This window comes from Ranitomeya variabilis, chromosome 4 (assembly GCF_051348905.1).
Source record: "Ranitomeya variabilis isolate aRanVar5 chromosome 4, aRanVar5.hap1, whole genome shotgun sequence".
In the NCBI taxonomy this organism is placed as follows: domain Eukaryota; kingdom Metazoa; phylum Chordata; class Amphibia; order Anura; family Dendrobatidae; genus Ranitomeya; species Ranitomeya variabilis.
The window spans coordinates 716,186,087-716,204,343 of NC_135235.1; the positions used below are offsets into that span (position 1 = coordinate 716,186,087).

At 48.6% G+C, this 18,257-nt stretch overlaps 2 protein-coding genes across 6 annotated transcripts in view; both read left to right on the plus strand.

Moving 5' to 3' along the window:
- LOC143766583 (uncharacterized) overlaps positions 1-18,257 on the plus strand; it is a 347,965-nt gene that overhangs the window by 317,045 nt on the left and 12,663 nt on the right. Inside the window, exon 1 of one of the 3 annotated variants that reach the window (XM_077254366.1) lies at positions 3,940-4,437. The exons of the other annotated variants lie outside the window; for them this stretch is intronic. Within the exon in view, the coding sequence (XP_077110481.1) occupies positions 4,057-4,437 (381 nt within the window). The 5' untranslated portion in view covers positions 3,940-4,056. Of the gene's footprint in view, positions 1-3,939; positions 4,438-18,257 lie in introns of those variants that run through there. 3 annotated transcript variants of the gene reach the window in all.
- On the plus strand, positions 7,572-16,446 carry LOC143766614 (uncharacterized). 3 transcript variants are annotated; one of them, XM_077254419.1, is made up of 6 exons: positions 7,572-7,690; positions 7,783-7,868; positions 8,600-8,638; positions 14,172-14,349; positions 14,448-15,456; positions 16,003-16,446. In XM_077254419.1, exons 2-5 carry the CDS (start codon positions 7,815-7,817, stop codon positions 14,609-14,611), a joined length of 435 nt encoding a protein of 144 aa, XP_077110534.1. In that variant the 5' UTR covers positions 7,572-7,690; positions 7,783-7,814; the 3' UTR covers positions 14,612-15,456; positions 16,003-16,446. The 3 variants fall into 3 exon arrangements, with proteins under 3 accessions (XP_077110534.1, XP_077110535.1, XP_077110536.1); XM_077254420.1 differs by having other exon boundaries at positions 7,783-7,832; XM_077254421.1 differs by lacking the exon at positions 7,572-7,690 and having other exon boundaries at positions 7,766-7,832.

Sequence of the window (18,257 nt, forward strand, 5' to 3'; positions counted from 1 at the left end):
CTCACACTGCGACACAAGACCATGGGCACAATGTGACAATAATATCAGAAGACAGCCTGGCGCACCCAACACACTAGATGACGGAGACTATCAACCAAATCTCCACACTATGGATGCAACCGGCGCTGCAGCAGCAACATCAACATTTACCCCCAGACGCTCGACTGCACCCATGACTACGACAACTGTCTCTCATTACAAACCATGGAGCCCAAAAGACCACATGACACTGGTCAAGGACGCCCCTGACCCATATGACTTACCGATGGCCTTCTACAGATGGATGGTAGGACTGAATAATACCTACACATGTACATGGGCAGACTTAGAGTCCGTCCTAAGAGGGAAAATTGGGGACGCACGAATGGAGTCAGTTCTGGAGGCAATAAAAAGGGCAGGGAGATCATATAGTTTAGAACGGGAGTTGGACGCACAGTATGTCAGAACTGTAGAGTCAGGGTTACACTTCCTACAAGGTCTACATGCATGGTGCTAGAAAAATGTGGGGGAATCCACAATCGCCCTACTGGACATAGTACAAGGTCCTAATGACACAGTAGAACAGTTCTGGGGAAATTTGAAACTGAGACACGCAGATTTGGGTAATGAAAACATGGGAGAAGCAGGTAGGAAGCTTTTCCATGGGGCATTCATAGCAGGGCTTAACCTCTTTCTGACCTCACATGGGATAGTACGTCCGAGGTCAGATACCGCACTTTGATGCAGGGCTCCACGGTGAGCCCGCATCAAAGCCGGGACATGTCAGCTGTTTTGAACAGCTGACATGTGCCCGCAATAGCGGCGGGTGAAATCGCTATTCACCCACCGCTATTAACTAGTTAAATGCCGCAGTCAAACGCTGACAGCGGCATTTAACCGGCGCTTCCGGCCGGAAATGAGCGCATCGCCAACCCCTGTCACATGATCGGGGGTCGGCGATGCTTCTGCTTTGTAACCATAGAGGTCCTTGAGACCTCTATGGTTACTGATGCTGGCCTGCTGTGAGCGCCACCCTGTGGTCGGCGCTCGTGATGGGACTTCAGGGGTTTTTTTTGGAATCGGCTCTTTCGGCTCGGCTCAGCAAGAAGAGCCGGCTCTTTCGGCTCTTGAATCGGCTCTTCAGTAATCTCACCAAAATAATGACACAAAACCTTCTAGTTAACAGATTAACATTGTTTATATTATTTTTCATTATAAGAACATCAAACAAATGCAAAAAATGTGCAACGGGGTATAGGACCGGAGACACGGACATCATCATTATCCTTAGCTTGCCCTGTGTCCACTCTGTAATTGTAATCTTTATCGGTACAATCTGATAGAGGTAGTGGGCGCTAATATACATGCTGTGTGGCAGTAATTAACTAATTAAAGCTCTATTTATTCCACCACCGATGTTCATTGAGCTCTGTGCACCACTGTCACATTTTCTGACAGGTTGCAGCTCATTATAAGACAGGTCCTTTTGTATGGGCATTTTTTGCTATTGATTCCTCAGATAGGTTTTTTTATTGATGTTATGTGGATATATCCGCTCCATTTACATTTGGAGGTTTTTTTGCTGGTAAAAATTATTATTGTTATTTTGTAATTATTAATAAACATTACTGCATTTAATATTATTGAACATTGTGGTTTGAGTCTTGTTGCGTGTTTTTCATGGCAATTCTAGACTTATGTTTGGATTTGAGTACTTTCAGCAGCAGCTTTCCTCTCTCCCCCTCCAGCACACAGTCTCTCCTGGCTCCTCTCCTCCCCCTCCACCACCAGGCTGATGTCAGCAGCACAGGGAAGGGAGGAGAGCAGAGAGCCACTAGGTAACAAGCGGCTCACTGACAGGTGCCGGCTCATATCCTTCACAGTGAAGAGCCGGCTCTTTGAGTCCGCTCGTTCATGAACGTCACATCACTGTATGTGGAGTGCGGCTCTGCGGGTGGAGGTCGGTGCTGGAGGCTCCATTATTCTCTATGTGGAGTGCGGCTCTGCGGGTGGAGGTCGGTGCTGGAGGCCCCATTATTCTCTATGTGGAGTGCGGCTCTGCGGGTGAAGGTCGGTGCTGGAGGCTCCATTATTCTCTATGTGGAGTGCGGCTCTGCGGGTGAAGGTCGGTGCTGAAGGCTCCATTATTCTCTATGTGGAGTGCGGCTCTGCGGGTGGACGTAAGTGCTGGAGGCTCCATTATTCTCTATGTGGAGTGCGGCTCTGCGGGTGGAGGTCGGTGCTGGAGGCTCCATTATTCTCTATGTGGAGTGCGGCTCTGCGGGTGGAGGTCGGTGCTGGAGGCCCCATTATTCTCTATGTGGAGTGCGGCTCTGCGGGTGAAGGTCGGTGCTGAAGGCTCCATTATTCTCTATGTGGAGTGCGGCTCTGCGGGTGGACGTAAGTGCTGGAGGCTCCATTATTCTCTATGTGGAGTGCGGCTCTGCGGGTGGAGGTCGGTGCTGGAGGCTCCATTATTCTCTATGTGGAGTGCGGCTCTGCGGGTGGAGGTCAGTGCTGGAGGCTCCATTATTCTCTATGTGGAGTGCGGCTCTGCGGGTGGACGTAAGTGCTGGAGGCTCCATTATTCTCCATGTGGAGTGCGGCTCTGCGGGTGAAGGTCGGTGCTGGAGGCTCCATTATTCTCTATGTGGTGTGCGGCTCTGCGGGTGAAGGTCGGTGCTGGAGGCTCCATTATTCTCTATGTGGAGTGCGGCTCTGTGGGTGGAGGTTGATGCTGGAGGCCCCATTATTCTCTATGTGGAGTGCGGCTCTGCGGGTGGAGGTTGGTGCTGGAGGCTCCATTATTCTCTATGGGGAGTGCGGCTCTGCGGGTGGAGGTCGGTGCTGGAGGCCCCATTATTCTCTATGTGGAGTGCGGCTCTGCGGGTGAAGGTCGGTGCTGAAGGCTCCATTATTCTCTATGTGGAGTGCGGCTCTGCGGGTGGACGTAAGTGCTGGAGGCTCCATTATTCTCTATGTGGAGTGCGGCTCTGCGGGTGGAGGTCGGTGCTGGAGGCTCCATTATTCTCTATGTGGAGTGCGGCTCTGCGGGTGGAGGTCAGTGCTGGAGGCTCCATTATTCTCTATGTGGAGTGCGGCTCTGCGGGTGGACGTAAGTGCTGGAGGCTCCATTATTCTCCATGTGGAGTGCGGCTCTGCGGGTGAAGGTCGGTGCTGGAGGCTCCATTATTCTCTATGTGGTGTGCGGCTCTGCGGGTGAAGGTCGGTGCTGGAGGCTCCATTATTCTCTATGTGGAGTGCGGCTCTGTGGGTGGAGGTTGGTGCTGGAGGCCCCATTATTCTCTATGTGGAGTGCGGCTCTGCGGGTGGAGGTTGGTGCTGGAGGCCCCATTATTCTCTATGTGGAGTGCGGCTCTGCAGGTGGAGGTCGGTGCTGGAGGCTCCATTATTCTCTATGTGGAGTGCGACTCTGCGGGTGGAGGTCGGTGCTGGAGGCCCCATTATTCTGTATGTGGTGTGCGGCTCTGCGGGTGAAGGTCGGTGCTGGAGGCTCCATTATTCTCTATGTGGAGTGCGGCTCTGCGGGTGGAGGTCGGTGCTGGAGGCTCCATTATTCTCTATGTGGAGTGCGGCTCTGCGGGTGGAGGTCGGTGCTGGAGGCCCCATTATTCTCTATGTGGAGTGCGGCTCTGCGGGTGAAGGTCGGTGCTGGAGGCTCCATTATTCTCTATGTGGAGTGCGGCTCTGCGGGTGGACGTAAGTGCTGGAGGCTCCATTATTCTCCATGTGGAGTGCGGCTCTGCGGGTGAAGGTCGGTGCTGGAGGCTCCATTATTCTCCATGTGGAGTGCAGCTCTGCGGGTGGAGGTCGGTGCTGGAGGCTCCATTATTCTCTATGTGGTGTGCGGCTCCGCGGGTGAAGGTCGGTGCTGGAGGCCCCATTATTCTCTATGTGGAGTGTGGCTCTGCGGGTGAAGGTCGGTGCTGGAGGCCCCATTATTCTCTATGTGGAGTGCGGCTCTGCGGTGGAGGTCGGTGCTGGAGGCTCCATTATTCTCTATGTGGAGTGCGGCTCTGCGGGTGGAGGTCGGTGCTGGAGGCCCCATTATTCTCTATGTGGAGTGCGGCTCTGCGGGTGGAGGTCGGTGCTGGAGGCTCCATTATTCTCTATGTGGAGTGCGGCTCTGCGGGTGGAGGTCGGTGCTGGAGGCTCCATTATTCTCTATGTGATGTGCGGCTCTGCGGGTGGAGGTCGGTGCTGGAGGCTCCATTGTTCTCTATGTGGAGTGCGGCTCTGCGGGTGGAGGTCGGTGCTGGAGGCTCCATTATTCTCTATGTGGAGTGCGGCTCTGCGGGTGAACAGCTGACGTCTTTTCCATCTGGCCCAGACCGACGCGACAACTTCTCCAGCCAGGACTCATCTGCAGAGATTACACCAGACACATTTCACTTCTCACATTTCCAGAGAAGCAGAGCGCCAGGGAACGGGACCGAGGTATGTGTTTTTTTTTTTGTGTGCTATTTTTTTTTTCCTCGTGTATGGGTTGTTTGGGTGAGCATGGGGAGGGTATGGGGATGTGATATGGTGCTGCACACATGGGGGGGCGACATGGTGCTGCACACATGGGGGGGCGACATAGTGCTGCACACATGGGGGGGGCGACATGGTGCTGCACACATGGGGGGGGGGCGACATGGTGCTGCACACATGGGGGGGGGGCGACATGGTGCGTCACACATGGGGGGGGTGACATGTCACACATGGGGGGGCGACATGGTGCGTCACACATGGGGGGGCGACATGGTGCGTCACACATGGGGGGGCGACATGGTGCGTCACACATGGGGGGGCGACATGGTGCGTCACACGGGGGGGGGGGGCGACATGGTGCGTCACACGGGGGGGGGGGCGACATGGTGCGTCACATGGGGGGGGGCGACATGGTGCGTCACACATGTGGGGGGGCGACATGGTGCGTCACACATGTGGGGGGGCGACATGGTGCGTCACACATGGGGGGGCGACATGGTGCGTCACACATGGGGGGGCGACATGGTGCGTCACACATGGGGGGGCGACATGGTGCGTCACACGGGGGGGGCGACATGGTGCGTCACACGGGGGGGGGGGCGACATGGTGCGTCACATGGGGGGGGGGGGGCGACATGGTGCGTCACACATGGGGGGGACGACATGGTGCGTCACACATGGGGGGGGGGCGACATGGTGCGTCACACATGGGGGGGGGCGACATGGTGCGTCACACATGGGGGGGGGCGACATGTCACACATGGGGGGGGGGCGACATGTCACACATGGGGGGGCGACATGTCACACATGGGGGGGGGGCGACATGTCACACATGGGGGGGGGCGACATGTCACACATGGGGGGGGCGACATGTCACACATGGGGGGGGCGACATGTCACACATGGGGGGGGGCGACATGGTGCGTCACACATGGGGGGGGGGCGACATGGTGCGTCACACATGGGGGGGGGCGACATGGTGCGTCACACATGGGGGGGGCGACATGGTGCGTCACACATGGGGGGGGGCGACATGGTGCGTCACACATGGGGGGGCGACATGTCACACATGGGGGGGGGCGACATGTCACACTGGGGGGGGGGGCGACATGTCACACTGGGGGGGGGGCGACATGTCACACATGGGGGGGGGGCGACATGTCACACATGGGGGGGGCGACATGTCACACATGGGGGGGGGGGCGACATGTCACACATGGGGGGGGGACGACATGTCACACATGGGGGGGGGGGCGACATGTCACACATGGGGGGGGGGCGACATGTCACACATGGGGGGGGGGCGACATGTCACACATGGGGGGGGCGACATGTCACACATGGGGGGGGCGACATGTCACACATGGGGGGGGCGACATGTCACACATGGGGGGGGCGACATGTCACACATGGGGGGGGGGCGACATGTCACACATGGGGGGGGGCGACATGTCACACATGGGGGGGCGACATATCACACATGGGGGGGCGACATGTCACACATGGGGGGGCGACATGTCACACATGGGGGGGCGACATGTTTCACATGGGGAGGCTATGGGGGCGACATGCAGTATATATAGGGAGGCTGTGTGAGGCTCATGCCGCTGTTGGGGCTCATACGATATATAATGGGATATCAGCATTCTTATTTCTGCTCAATATTAAGTTATACAATGAATATTAATAAAATTATCAATAATATAATGATTATAATATATTAATATTGAGCAGAATTAATTTCGGCCTATTGGTTCGGCCCTTCACATGTGCCCCCCTCCGGGGAAATTAATTGCCCACCCCTGCTCTAGATGGTAAAACAAACCTTTAGAATATAGTAATGCCCTCTTCTCACGTAGAAAGTAATAATGTTCCCTGTGTGCCCCTCTGACAATCACAACAACCAGAGTGCCCCTATAACAATAAGTGCCCACTTAACATTTAATAATGTCCCGAGTCTCACCCCTGTTCAGCTCCCCTCTCCACAGTATGATGCTCTTAGGCTGGCTTCACATTTGCGTCTGTGCGCGCAGCATTTCATCCGCATAGATCCGCATGTCATGCGTACATATATTTAACATGGTGTACACAAGGACATGCGTTTACATGCTTTTGAGTACGCATGCGTAGTTTGGCTGTGTGCAGCAGGGCGCGGTGAACGCAACATGTTGCCTTTTTGGAGGCGACAAATATTGCACAATCATCCGCATATGGACGATTGCAGATGATTGCTTAAAAAAAAAACAAAAAACATTACTGTCTATGGGAACGCATTGGTACGGAAGGACATGCGTACGTGTGCGTTCGAAACGCAATGCATACTTCACACTAATCATGTCCAGGAAACTGTTCCCACCTGTAAAATCACTGATGTATAAAAAGGGGTGTGGAGACAGGTAGTCCATTACTCTCAAGACTGCACGGAAGCACAAGAATCTGGACAGTAGCACAAGACTAGTTATCTCCTGATCTATATCCCCCAATTGAGGAAGGGACAGTCAGGCTCGCAAAACGCGCGTCGCGATCAGTGGTCGCCCCCTGGACTGGACGGAATCGGAGATACTATTATGGGTAATTAACTCTATATTTATTCTATGTTTTTTTACATTTCTCTGTACAGCGCTGTATTGTGAGACATGTGATGTCTTTTCAGTCTAGATTAGCCTTATGACCTGACTTGAATTACGATGTTACCTTTGTCCCGCTATATGTGGGGTATGTGCTTACGATTTCCTTACGGTTAAATTTAATGGCTATATATACTGTTCATTTGGACATCATCTTCAGTGCTGCATCATGTGTCCAGGTTGGCGGCAACTTAATATTGTCACCTTTAGGATCAAATTCTTATCCATATGAATGTAATATTGAAATTGTACTTATTTATTTATATATATATTTTTTTAATCATGTTTTTGGTACTAATAAATAATATTGTTTTTAATATATGAAGACTCATATTCTCCTATTTTTTTTAATACGTCTCTCCTGGTGCTGCCGTCTCTCCTGGTGCTGCTCTCCTGGTGAGGATAACACCTGGCTATGTAAGTATAGAACCGTTGAAAATGTCTGTCTCTCTCAATTATTATTATTTTTTTTGTTCCTTTAGACTGGTTGTATCCTGGCGCTGCTGTCTCTGGTGCTGTCATCTGTCCTGGTGCTGTAACCTGTCCCTGTCCTGTGCTGACTGCTGGGCTGTTGGACTACTGCCTGTAATGTAAGTATTGGTTTTCTTTTTTTTTGGTGGGGGGGGGGGGCTACATTGTGTTTGGCTCTTAAGTTTAAATTTTGTTTCATTTTTTTCTGTAGTGTTCCACTTGATTGCTGCCTGCTCTTCAACCATGTTCTCAAGAGAAGAGGTGACTGCTTCCCAGGGTGGACATGACACCGATTATGTAATCACATTTGCTATACTGATTGGTATGTTTGAAGACACAAAAGTGCATAGTAAAACAAAAAACTCAGTTTCAAAAAAATCACAGTAATCCGCAAGTGCGAATAAAAAGTGAACAGGGTTCAGAGAGGAAAAGTCTGTGGACATGCTGAGTGGAACAGCTTTTATGCAGATAGCCCAAGAGGAGTGGTGGGTAACTCCCCAGTCTTGTAGACACAAGAGAACAATTATGGAAACAGGAACACATGGGCTACTTGCACAGTGAACAGGTCTGTAGGAACATGGGCTATCTGCATAAAAGCTGTTCCACTCAGCATGTCCACATGGACTTTTCCTCTCTGAACCCTGTTCACACAGGTAATATACAGATGATCAGGTTTTTAAATACATCAGATAGGGATTGCATACATCAGTTAGGACTGCTCTGATATGGGTATACCGTGACGTTTGGTGGAGCAGCTTAGAATACATTTTTTGCAAAAAACGTATCAACCAAATACCCTGTTTTTTACATCTTTTTACTCAAACTTGCGGATTACTGTGATGTTTTTGAAACTGAGTGTTTTTGGTTTTACTATGCTCTTTTGTGTCTTCAAGTTTCTTGGTGGTGTGTGAACATGTTCCTACAGACTTGTTCACTGTGCAAGTAGCCCATGTGTTCCTGTTTCCACTGATTGGTATGTATTGACTGGCAATACTTTAGCTGTGTTAAATCGTGTAATTTTTTTACAGGTACCTTGGGCTCAGGTGTCTCATGAGCTAATACGTGGTGTAAGTATTCTTTTCCAGGACGTCCCCCTGACAGCACGCTGGAGGACGTCCTCCTCCTCCTTGCTGGGACAGGAAACAACACGAGAGGTTAAAAGGTCCCACTCCGCCCCCTTTCCTTTAGTGTTTTTCCTGTCCCTGCATGGAGGGACACACGAGAGATCAAGCTTACCGGAGGGCTCAGGGGGATCGTGCGGCTGGTCCAAAATCCTTCCCCCTCGTCGGTAGCCCAGGGCACATACTCCCCGGGTGGGAGTCCCTGCGTCCAGAGACCAGTCGAGCGGACGCGCTCCTGGGTGAGCCGCTTCCTCCCAGGGGGAGGCTCTCGGCTCAGGCGCCAGGAAGGACAAGAGGCGCCGGCGCCAGGATGGGCGCAGAGGTCCGCATGCTCTTATACGAGCAGGCAGGGGCAGCAGAACCTCCCGGCTTCAGCGTGCGTTCCACTGCGGGGAACGCGGAAGTAAGTGATATAGCGCTTCCGGTGACGTCAGCGGCATCAGATCCGGTACATTCGGCGGCAGGGTATGCGTTCCACAGGGTGGAACGCTAAAGCGTATATAAAAAGGCGCCAGATTTAAAAATAGGCGCCGGCGTTCTACAGGTTGGAGTGAGCTCTACATTAACCAGGACGCAGGTGCATGCAAGTGAAACAGCCGGAGAGGAGGTCTGCAATGCCAGAGACAAGGGGTAAGTGCAGCAGTGCTGCAAAATCCCTATATACATATATCTAGCAGGAGACGTTCTATTTATATGATATATATATTTATATTTAAACAGAGGATGTGGATCCCAGGAGTGAGGAGACTGGGGTAAGTGCGCATAGCGCATATTACCTTTCTCACTTATTCCTAAGTCACTAAGATGTACTCATTCTTATACTTAGGATAAGGAGACTCAACAGACATCCCTGTCAGTGGCAAAAAAGTCAGGCAAAGCACTGACAAAGTCCAGACGATGTTCCATATGTAATGCTAAATTACCAGAGGCACATAAAAAGGAATTATGCGAGTCCTGCATTTCCAGAGTTGTAAGAGAAGAACAACCATCATTACTATCTGAAATGAGGTCTTTAATCCGGGAAGAGGTACAAAATTCATTGGCTTCCATGACACAGCGGTACCCCTCCAGCCCAGGTCGGAGCCGTAAAAGGCCACGGTTGGATCTGGACCAAGATGATGAGGAAGTGCTTTCTAAAGAAGAATCTGATGGGAGAAGTTCGGATCAAGAAGAAGGAGAACTACCATTAGAGGAACAGGATCAAGGAAGAAAATTTCTATTCCATGTGGAAGAGACGGAAGATCTAGTGCAGGCGGTGAGAAATACAATGCAGATGAAAGAAGAACCGCGGCCGAAATCCAGACAAGATTTGATGTTTGGAGGACTGACATCACAAAGACAGACGGTATTCCCTGTGAGTGATCACCTCAAACAGATGATATTACAAGAATGGAAAGATGCTGAACGTAGACTGATAGTATCGCGAGAATTTAAAAGTCGTCTACCATTTGATCCGGAAGACATCAAGGCATGGGAGGAAATTCCGAAGATCGACGTGCCTATAGCCAAAGTTACTAAAAAAACGGCTATTCCATTCGAGGACTCTTCTAGTCTCAGAGACGCTATGGATCGCAAAGCAGATATTCTGTTGCGCCGTTCATGGGAGACGTCGGCAGCACTGATAAAAGCTAACATTGCAGCCACATCAGTAGCTAGATCAATGTATTTGTGGATGGGGCAGTTAGAGGAACATTTGGTGAATAAAACCCCACGGGCCGATTTGATTTCCTCCTTACCCATCATAAAATCTGCCACAGCCTTTATGGCGGACACATCAGCAGAATCCGTTAGATTTGCGGCCAGAAATAGTTCGTTATCCAATGCGACTCGTAGAGCTATATGGCTCAAATCTTGGTCAGGGGATAATGCATCAAAAAACAAATTATGTGCTATTCCCTTTTCAGGGTCCAAGGTATTTGGACAAGCATTAGACGATATTCTGGAATCCGCATCAGATAATAAAAAAGGTTTTCCTGAGGAAAAACCGAAAAAATTCCAGCCATTTCGGAAGAGACCTCCACCTCGAAGTTCCTATAAATTCAAGCAGCCGGATTATAGAGAACAGTGGAGACCCAGCAGAGGTTCCTATAGAGGTGCCTATTCTCAGAACCGAAGGGGAAGAAACTCCCTGTTTGGGTCAAGCCCTAGATCTAGGAGACAATGACGCCATAGGTATAGGGGGCAGGCTCAGTCTCTTTCTGGACAACTGGAAAGAAGTGACAAAAAATGCCTATGTCCTAAAAATCATTTCAGAGGGTTACAGGATAGAGCTCATATCCCCAGCACCACAGAGGTGTATCCCACCTACCAAGGTGGCAAAAGATTCACCAATGTTCATAGACATTCTGAAGTTGTTCAGTTCTCAAGTTATAGTGCGGGTCCCCACAACAGAAATAGCCAGAGGTCACTACTCTTCACTATTCTCAATCCCAAAGCCATCAGGGGAAACACGCACAATAATAAACTTAAAACCATTGAACGTCTATGTAAAATACAAAAGATTCAGAATGGAATCAATAAAAACAACGGTCCATCTCATAGACAAAGATGCGGTAATGTGTACGCTAGACCTAAAAAGTGCGTATCATCAGGTTCCAATCCATGCAACATCTCAGGAGCTTCTGAGGTTTTCTGTAAAGTTTCCGGACCAAACCTGCCACCTTCAATTTCAAGGTCTCCCGTTCGGCCTGGCGTCAGCACCGAGGATATTTACAAAATTGGTGGCGGAAGTGGTGGCATACTTAAGAAACGAAGGAATTACAATAATTCCTTATCTGGACGATTTTCTGCTGGTAGCCAGAACAAGAAACATCTTAATCCTACACAGAGATCGAGCCATTGCAGTCCTAAAATATCTAGGTTGGGTCGTGAATCAAGAAAAATCTCACATGAAACCCGAATCTCGGAAGGTATTTTTGGGAGTTCTTCTAGATGCCACCACAAGACAATCCTTTTTGCCAAGAGAAAAACGGGTGTCAATAAGAGCATTAATCATGGAATTCATAAAGCACCAGGTCACTATAAGATCAGCCATGAAGGTCTTAGGGAAGATGACAGCCTGTATCACTTGCGTAAGGTGGGCACAGGCTCACTCAAGATTGCTACAGGATCAGGTTCTCTCGGCATGGGATCGACGTCAGTCATCACTGGACAGAGTAATCCACCTATCAAAGGCAGTAAAAAAGTCATTGCACTGGTGGACACAATACAGCAACCTAAGAGTGGGGGTTCCATGGACCTGTACCCCGTGTGTGGTGATCACTACGGATGCCAGCCAGTGGGGTTGGGGAGCCCATCTAGAAGGATCATTCGTCCAGGGCAGATGGCCAAAGGATATCAGTCGAAGATCTTCAAACTACAGAGAGCTTTACGCTATTTGGGAAGCTCTAAGAAGGAATCACTCCCGTTTAAAAAACCAACATGTGAAAATCTTAACGGACAACATGACAGCAGTATCCTTCATAAGACACCAAGGAGGTCCCAGATACAAACCACTTCAGGAATTGGCACGGAAAATATTTTCTTGGGCAGAAAACACAGTCCTGTCAATCACAGCAGTCCACTTAGAAGGATCTCAAAACGTCCTGGCCGATTATCTGAGCAGGAAAGAAGTCTGTCCCACAGAATGGGAATTAAACCAAGAAATCTTTCACCAATTATGTCATCGCTGGGGGACTCCCAGGATAGATCTATTCGCTACAAGAAAAAATTCGAAGGTGGCCAGATTCTATTACCTCAACCCTACAGACATACCAGAAGCAGTCGACGCCTTGAGTCAAACATGGGTCGAACCACTATCCTATGCTTTTCCCCCAATAGCACTCATTCCGAGGGTCCTCAGGAAGATTCAGGAAGACCAAGCAACAGTTCTGATGATAGTACCATTCTGGCCAAGAAGGAGCTGGTTTCCGTTGTTAGGAGCCATGGCGATGGACAGTCCAGTCAGTCTTCCTCTATGGAAGGACATGATTCATCAAGGGCCAGTGTTACATCAAAACCCGGAACGATTGCACCTTTCAGCATGGATCCTGAGAGGGACATCCTGAAATCGCGAGGGTTATCTGATGAAGTCATCTCAACGATCCAAGCTAGTCGTAAACCAGTAACTTCATCAATTTATTACAAAATTTGGAAGAAGTTCTGTATGAGAGGTGGCAGGTCGGCCGGAATGTCAGAAAACCCGGATGTGCCCAGAGTTCTGGATTTTCTCCAATCGGGATTTAATATGGGGCTGAGACCTAGTACCCTTAAAGTACAAATTTCAGCACTTAGCACATTTCTGGATTATCCATTAGCCTCTCACCCGTGGATAATGAGATTCATAAAAGCTGTCCAGAGATTACGTCCCACAGTTAGGCAATTAACTCCCCCTTGGGATTTAAATTTAGTACTCAGAGCCCTATGTAAAGATCCTTTTACCCAGAAAGATAACATGCCCATTGCAATAAGAACTTGGAAAACAGCCTTTTTGGTAGCTATTACGACAGCCAAAAGAGTAGGGGAAATACAAGCCCTATCAATTAGGGACCCGTACCTCCAGGTTCGTGAGGATCATATAATCCTAAAACTAGATCCATCATTTATTCCCAAAGTAGCTTCAGTACAAAACAGAAATCAGGAAATAATTCTACCCTCCTTTTGCAATAAACCCTCTAATACAAAAGAACAATCTTTACATTCTCTTGATGTCAGACAGGCAGTACTAGATTATTTAGAGGCCACTAGTACTTGGAGAAAGGATCCCAATCTTTTTGTCCTGTTTGGGGGTAAAAATAAGGGTAAAAAAGCATCCAAAACATCTATAGCTAGATGGATCACTACAGTAATCTCAAAAGCCTATGTGTCAGAAGGGGTAGATTGTCCTGTGGGAATAAAAGCCCATTCAACTCGGGCCATTTCAGCGTCATGGGCCGAACGGGCAGGGGCATCATTAGAACAAATTTGTAAAGCTGCGACTTGGGCCAGTGTGAACACATTCTGTAAACACTACAAATTGGATGTGTTAGCAAACCAACAAATGTCTTTTGGGAGAAAGGTTCTCCAGGCAGTTGTCCCACCCTAAAGGAGTTTCTTTGGTATTCTCCAGCGTGCTGTCAGGGGGACGTCCTGGAAAATGGGTATTATACCTACCGATAATTCGGTTTCCAGGAGTCCATCCTGACAGCACCGTTACTTCCCCCCCTTATGTATACTATGTCATATGCTGTAAATATGATTTGGTTAATAAAATTCAAATGGTATCTATCCATGGTGTGGTACTTGTCAAAACACTAAAGGAAAGGGGGCGGAGTGGGACCTTTTAACCTCTCGTGTTGTTTCCTGTCCCAGCAAGGAGGAGGAGGACGTCCTCCAGCGTGCTGTCAGGATGGACTCCTGGAAACCGAATTATCGGTAGGTATAATACCCATTTTCATCAGAGTTGTAATTGATTTTTGTTTCAAGTTTTCTTTAAAATTATTTTGTTTTATTGGATCTATAGGTTCCACAACTGGAAGAAGCCAAACTGGACATTGAAAACGAGCAACTAATTCACCTTGTGGTACATCCGTGCTCGTCAGCACTCCGACATTGCTGTGATTCGACGACTCTGGGAACAAGTGGCCAGATCGCTGCTGCATGTTCTGGACCGTGCCACGCCAGTATCAGAAATGATTTTGGTAAGTATTTGAATGTGGTGTGACGCGCCAGTGAAACTGTAAATGTTGGTGCATTGTTTTACAATTAATTTTTTTCCTTTTTTTTTTCCCCACCACAGTGAAGAGAATAAGAGTGCGTTGGCGCTCGATGAAGGATCTCTTCAACAAGGACATGAGACAGGAGAACCAGGTTAAAAGTGGTGCTGCTCAAAGGATACTCAGCAAATACAAATACCATCGGAACCTTGCTTTTCTGATGCCTGCGCTTGCTACCCGAACGTGAGTATCTTTTGTTTTGTCTTACTATTATTTAACCTTTTTTTGGTGTTTTACTAATGTGTTTTTTTATTTTTTATCGACCACACAACCTGGATTGTCCTCTGTTGGAGTGGACCCTCATCGACCGGCCAATGAACAAGCACAATCCCAATCATCCACCAGCGATGTAGCAACCTGTCAGGCCTAACAGGCTCAGGAAGAGGCAGCCGCCGATCCATCCGGTTTTCCCCTCTCCCAGCCCTCTGCCGCTGCTTTTGTTGGGTCTTCTCATCAGCAGCAGAAGGCCTGGGAGACGTCACTCATGCCCGAGTTTATGCACTTAAGCTCGGTCTTCCAGGATGGGATTAAGGTGCTTGGTGATAGACTGAAGAGTGGGTTCACCCATGTGAACACACTTATACAGGATGTCAGCAAACGCCTTGATCGCCTGGAAGCCGACCTTGAGAGACCGGCGTGACATTTTTTTTCTTTCTTCAATAGAGCGGGAAGTGTCAGTAAACCTTACGCCTCAATTCCAGATCAACATCATGCAGGCCTGCCAGGCTGCTTACAGCCAAGCATTGCTGCAGCTGCAGCAGTCACAAAGTTACAATCAACAGGCCGGAAGATATTACCAGCAGCCGAACATCTACTTTCAAACTCCCAGAGTGACGAACTATCCTCCACCACCCCCGCCTCCAGTTCACAGATCCACCACGCAGCCAACTTCATCATCCCTGCGGCCAGCAGCATCTACGAAGCTCCCAAGTTCAGCACCCCAGCAGCATCCACCCTGCTCCCAAGTTCAGCACCCACCATGCTACCAAGTTCAGTTATTAGAGGACTGGGGGGTCTGCAATACCAAGACAGGTTATTACACTTGGGGTTATTTAGTTTGGAAAAACGAAGACTAAGGGGTGATCTTATTACAATGTATAAATATATGAGGGGACAGTACAAAGACCTTTCTAATGATCTTTTTACTCATAGACCTGAGACGGGGTCAAGGGGGCATTTTCTATGTCTGGAGGAAAGAAGGTTTAAGCATAATCACAGACGCGGATTCTTTACTGTAAGAGCAGTGAGACTATGGAACTCTCTGCCGTATGATGTTGTAATGAGTGATTCATTGCTAAAATTTAAGAGGGGTCTGGATACCTTTCTTGAAAAGCATAATGTTACAGGGTATATACACTAGATTCCTTGATAGGGCGTTAATCCAGGGAACTAGTCAGATTGCCGTATGTGGAGTCGGGAAGAAATTTTTTTTTTACCCAATGTGGAGCTTACTCTTTGCCACATGGGTTTTTTCGCCTTCCTCTGGATCAGCATGTTAGGTTAGGCTATGAGTTGAACTAGATGGGCTTAAAGTCTTCCTTCAACCTTAATAACTATGTTTCTATGTTACCCCTGCAGCCAGCAGCATCCACCACGCTGCCCAGTCCAGCACCACACCGAAAGACTGCTACAGAGGCCACCACTCCCACTTGCAAAGGTCCAAAACTAATAACATTTCCACCGGGACGAAGACCCGGAGTCAAAAAACCCTGCTAAAATTGGACCCACCTCCTCCACCCTCACCTACCAATGTGTCTCTGTTGTCAAATGTGTCACTACCTTCCCTTGTGTCTGTCCCTTCCAGTTTGTCTATCCATTCCCATGATTCCACTGTGTTGTCTACTCCCAATGTGTCCAGTTCCATTCATGATTCAATCCTTTAATTTGTTGCCCCTTCCCCTGTAACTCCTTCATCAACTACCACCCAATCCTTAGCTCCACACCCCCAAGGTCCACCACATCTCACCCTCAGATAGACCCCGATCCTAAACAGTTATTTTTTGGTTAAATAAATGTTTATTTTCTTTGCCCAATATCTGGGGTCTCTTTGTCTCTTTGAGCGCCGCCGCCGCACACACATGTGTATTGTATTATTGAGGGAACTTTTAACGGGTGTTTTACTACAGGTATTTTATTATTTAATTCAGCAAACATTGCAGGTACATTTAGAATTTACAGGTACATTTAAACAATACAAACGGCACCAGCACGGGTGTTGAGTATAGGGTTTATTATTATAATCGGGGCCAAACATATTAATCAAGAAGGGGTTGTCCTATTGGACGCTGCCTCTGGCCCGGCCTAATAGACCTTCGTACATTTCAGGCCCAGTCACCATTAGGCAAGTAAGTATCTTAGTAACTAGGCCGCCCCATACTATCGAGTATTTTGGGTTGGAGGGCATTCAGCCAAACTGTCACACCTTCTTAGATGTCATGTTTGATTTTGGCAGCAGCAAGTGGTTAAACTGCCAGGGCTTCGTTGTAGCCACCCCTGTGCCATCCCTGCAGTGTAAATCTATGTTCTGGGGCCCAAAAGAGTAAAACAAATGTTTAGCGTGTCAAAAAAAATAATTTTTAGTATCTGTTTTTTTTCCCCCTGTAATATAGGAAAGCCTAAGGCCAGAAATAAATCCCATAAAACACTGTACATGGAGACTTTGGGATCAGATAATTTCTGTCCGCTGTGTTTATGCAAACAAAAAAGCTTTTTGTCATGATCCGTGCCAGGGTTTAATCCTGTCTGCCCTTTTTCCGGGGGGATCATGTCAAGTTAATTTTGCTCTGCCTCATTCTAGGTTCAGGTTTGCTATTTAGCTCCCATGCATCCTGCTGGCGGTGTCAGCTATAGTTCTGCCTTCGGCATGTGAACCTGACTCTGGTAGCTCTTGGTTTGTCCTGCTGTGATCCCTGACTTGCCCCGTGTCTGTTGACTCCCTCTGTCTGCCCTTTTTCTAGCGTTTCGGTTTTGTTACTCTGGTTTCTGACTTGGCTTGTATTCGGACTCTCTTCTGCCTCCTGACTTTGTCTTATCCGCTTCTGACCATTGCTGAAACTCCTGGCTTGTTCCTGACCACGTGTATTGCTGATCTCTTTAGTACTTCTGCCTATTGTTGTTTTTTGACTCGGCTTGTTGGACCACTCTCTCAGCACTTGGTGGTGCCTATGCTGCTGCTCTGCAGTGCTTCTCTGTGTACGCAGTCTCACTTCTCTCTCAAGCTCCCTCTGGTGGAGGTTGTGTTATACTGCACTGCAGCAGCATGACACTTTTTATAAAAGCCTCAAAGTTCTGTGTGTGACTCAGACATGAGATCTAACGTGATAGAAGATTACAGTGTGGGGAATCGGGAATCATTCATATAGGCGGCTGGTGGTGATGGAGTCAGTGACGGACTCTGGACAAATATGTTTCTAGAGCTGTAGTAGAAGATGATGTCGTTCTCATCAAGAAGTAGTTATTTCTCCTGTCACGTGTAATGAATATCTCCTGCAGTATTGCTAATGCAGATTCCAGTGTCGGTAAATGAGACGAGAATTAGCGTTATGGAAGATGAGTCTATGAGGAACGTATTCAGCTGCCGACTCCGAGGAAGAAACTGCTTGTTGTCTGCGGCCTAAAATACACTGCTCAAAAAAATAAAGGGAACACTTAAACAACAGACTATACCTATAAGTAAATCAAACTGTCCACTTGGGAAGCAACACTGTTTGACAACCAATTTCACATGCTGTTGTGCAAATGGAATAGACAACAGCTGGACATTATTTGCAATTATCAAGACACACTCAATAAAGGAGTAGTTCTGCAGGTGGGGTCCACAGACCACATCTCTG

Excerpts from the sequence above, each read along its gene's own strand:
- LOC143766614 (XM_077254419.1), top strand. The coding sequence starts at position 7,815 with ATGTTCTCAAGAGAAGAGGTGACTGCTTCCCAGGGTGGACATGACACC. Across the intron at positions 7,869-8,599 it reads GTGGACATGACACCGATTAT|GTACCTTGGGCTCAGGTGTC; the intron begins GTAATCACATTT and ends ATTTTTTTACAG. Across the intron at positions 8,639-14,171 it reads CTCATGAGCTAATACGTGGT|GTTCCACAACTGGAAGAAGC; the intron begins GTAAGTATTCTT and ends TTGGATCTATAG.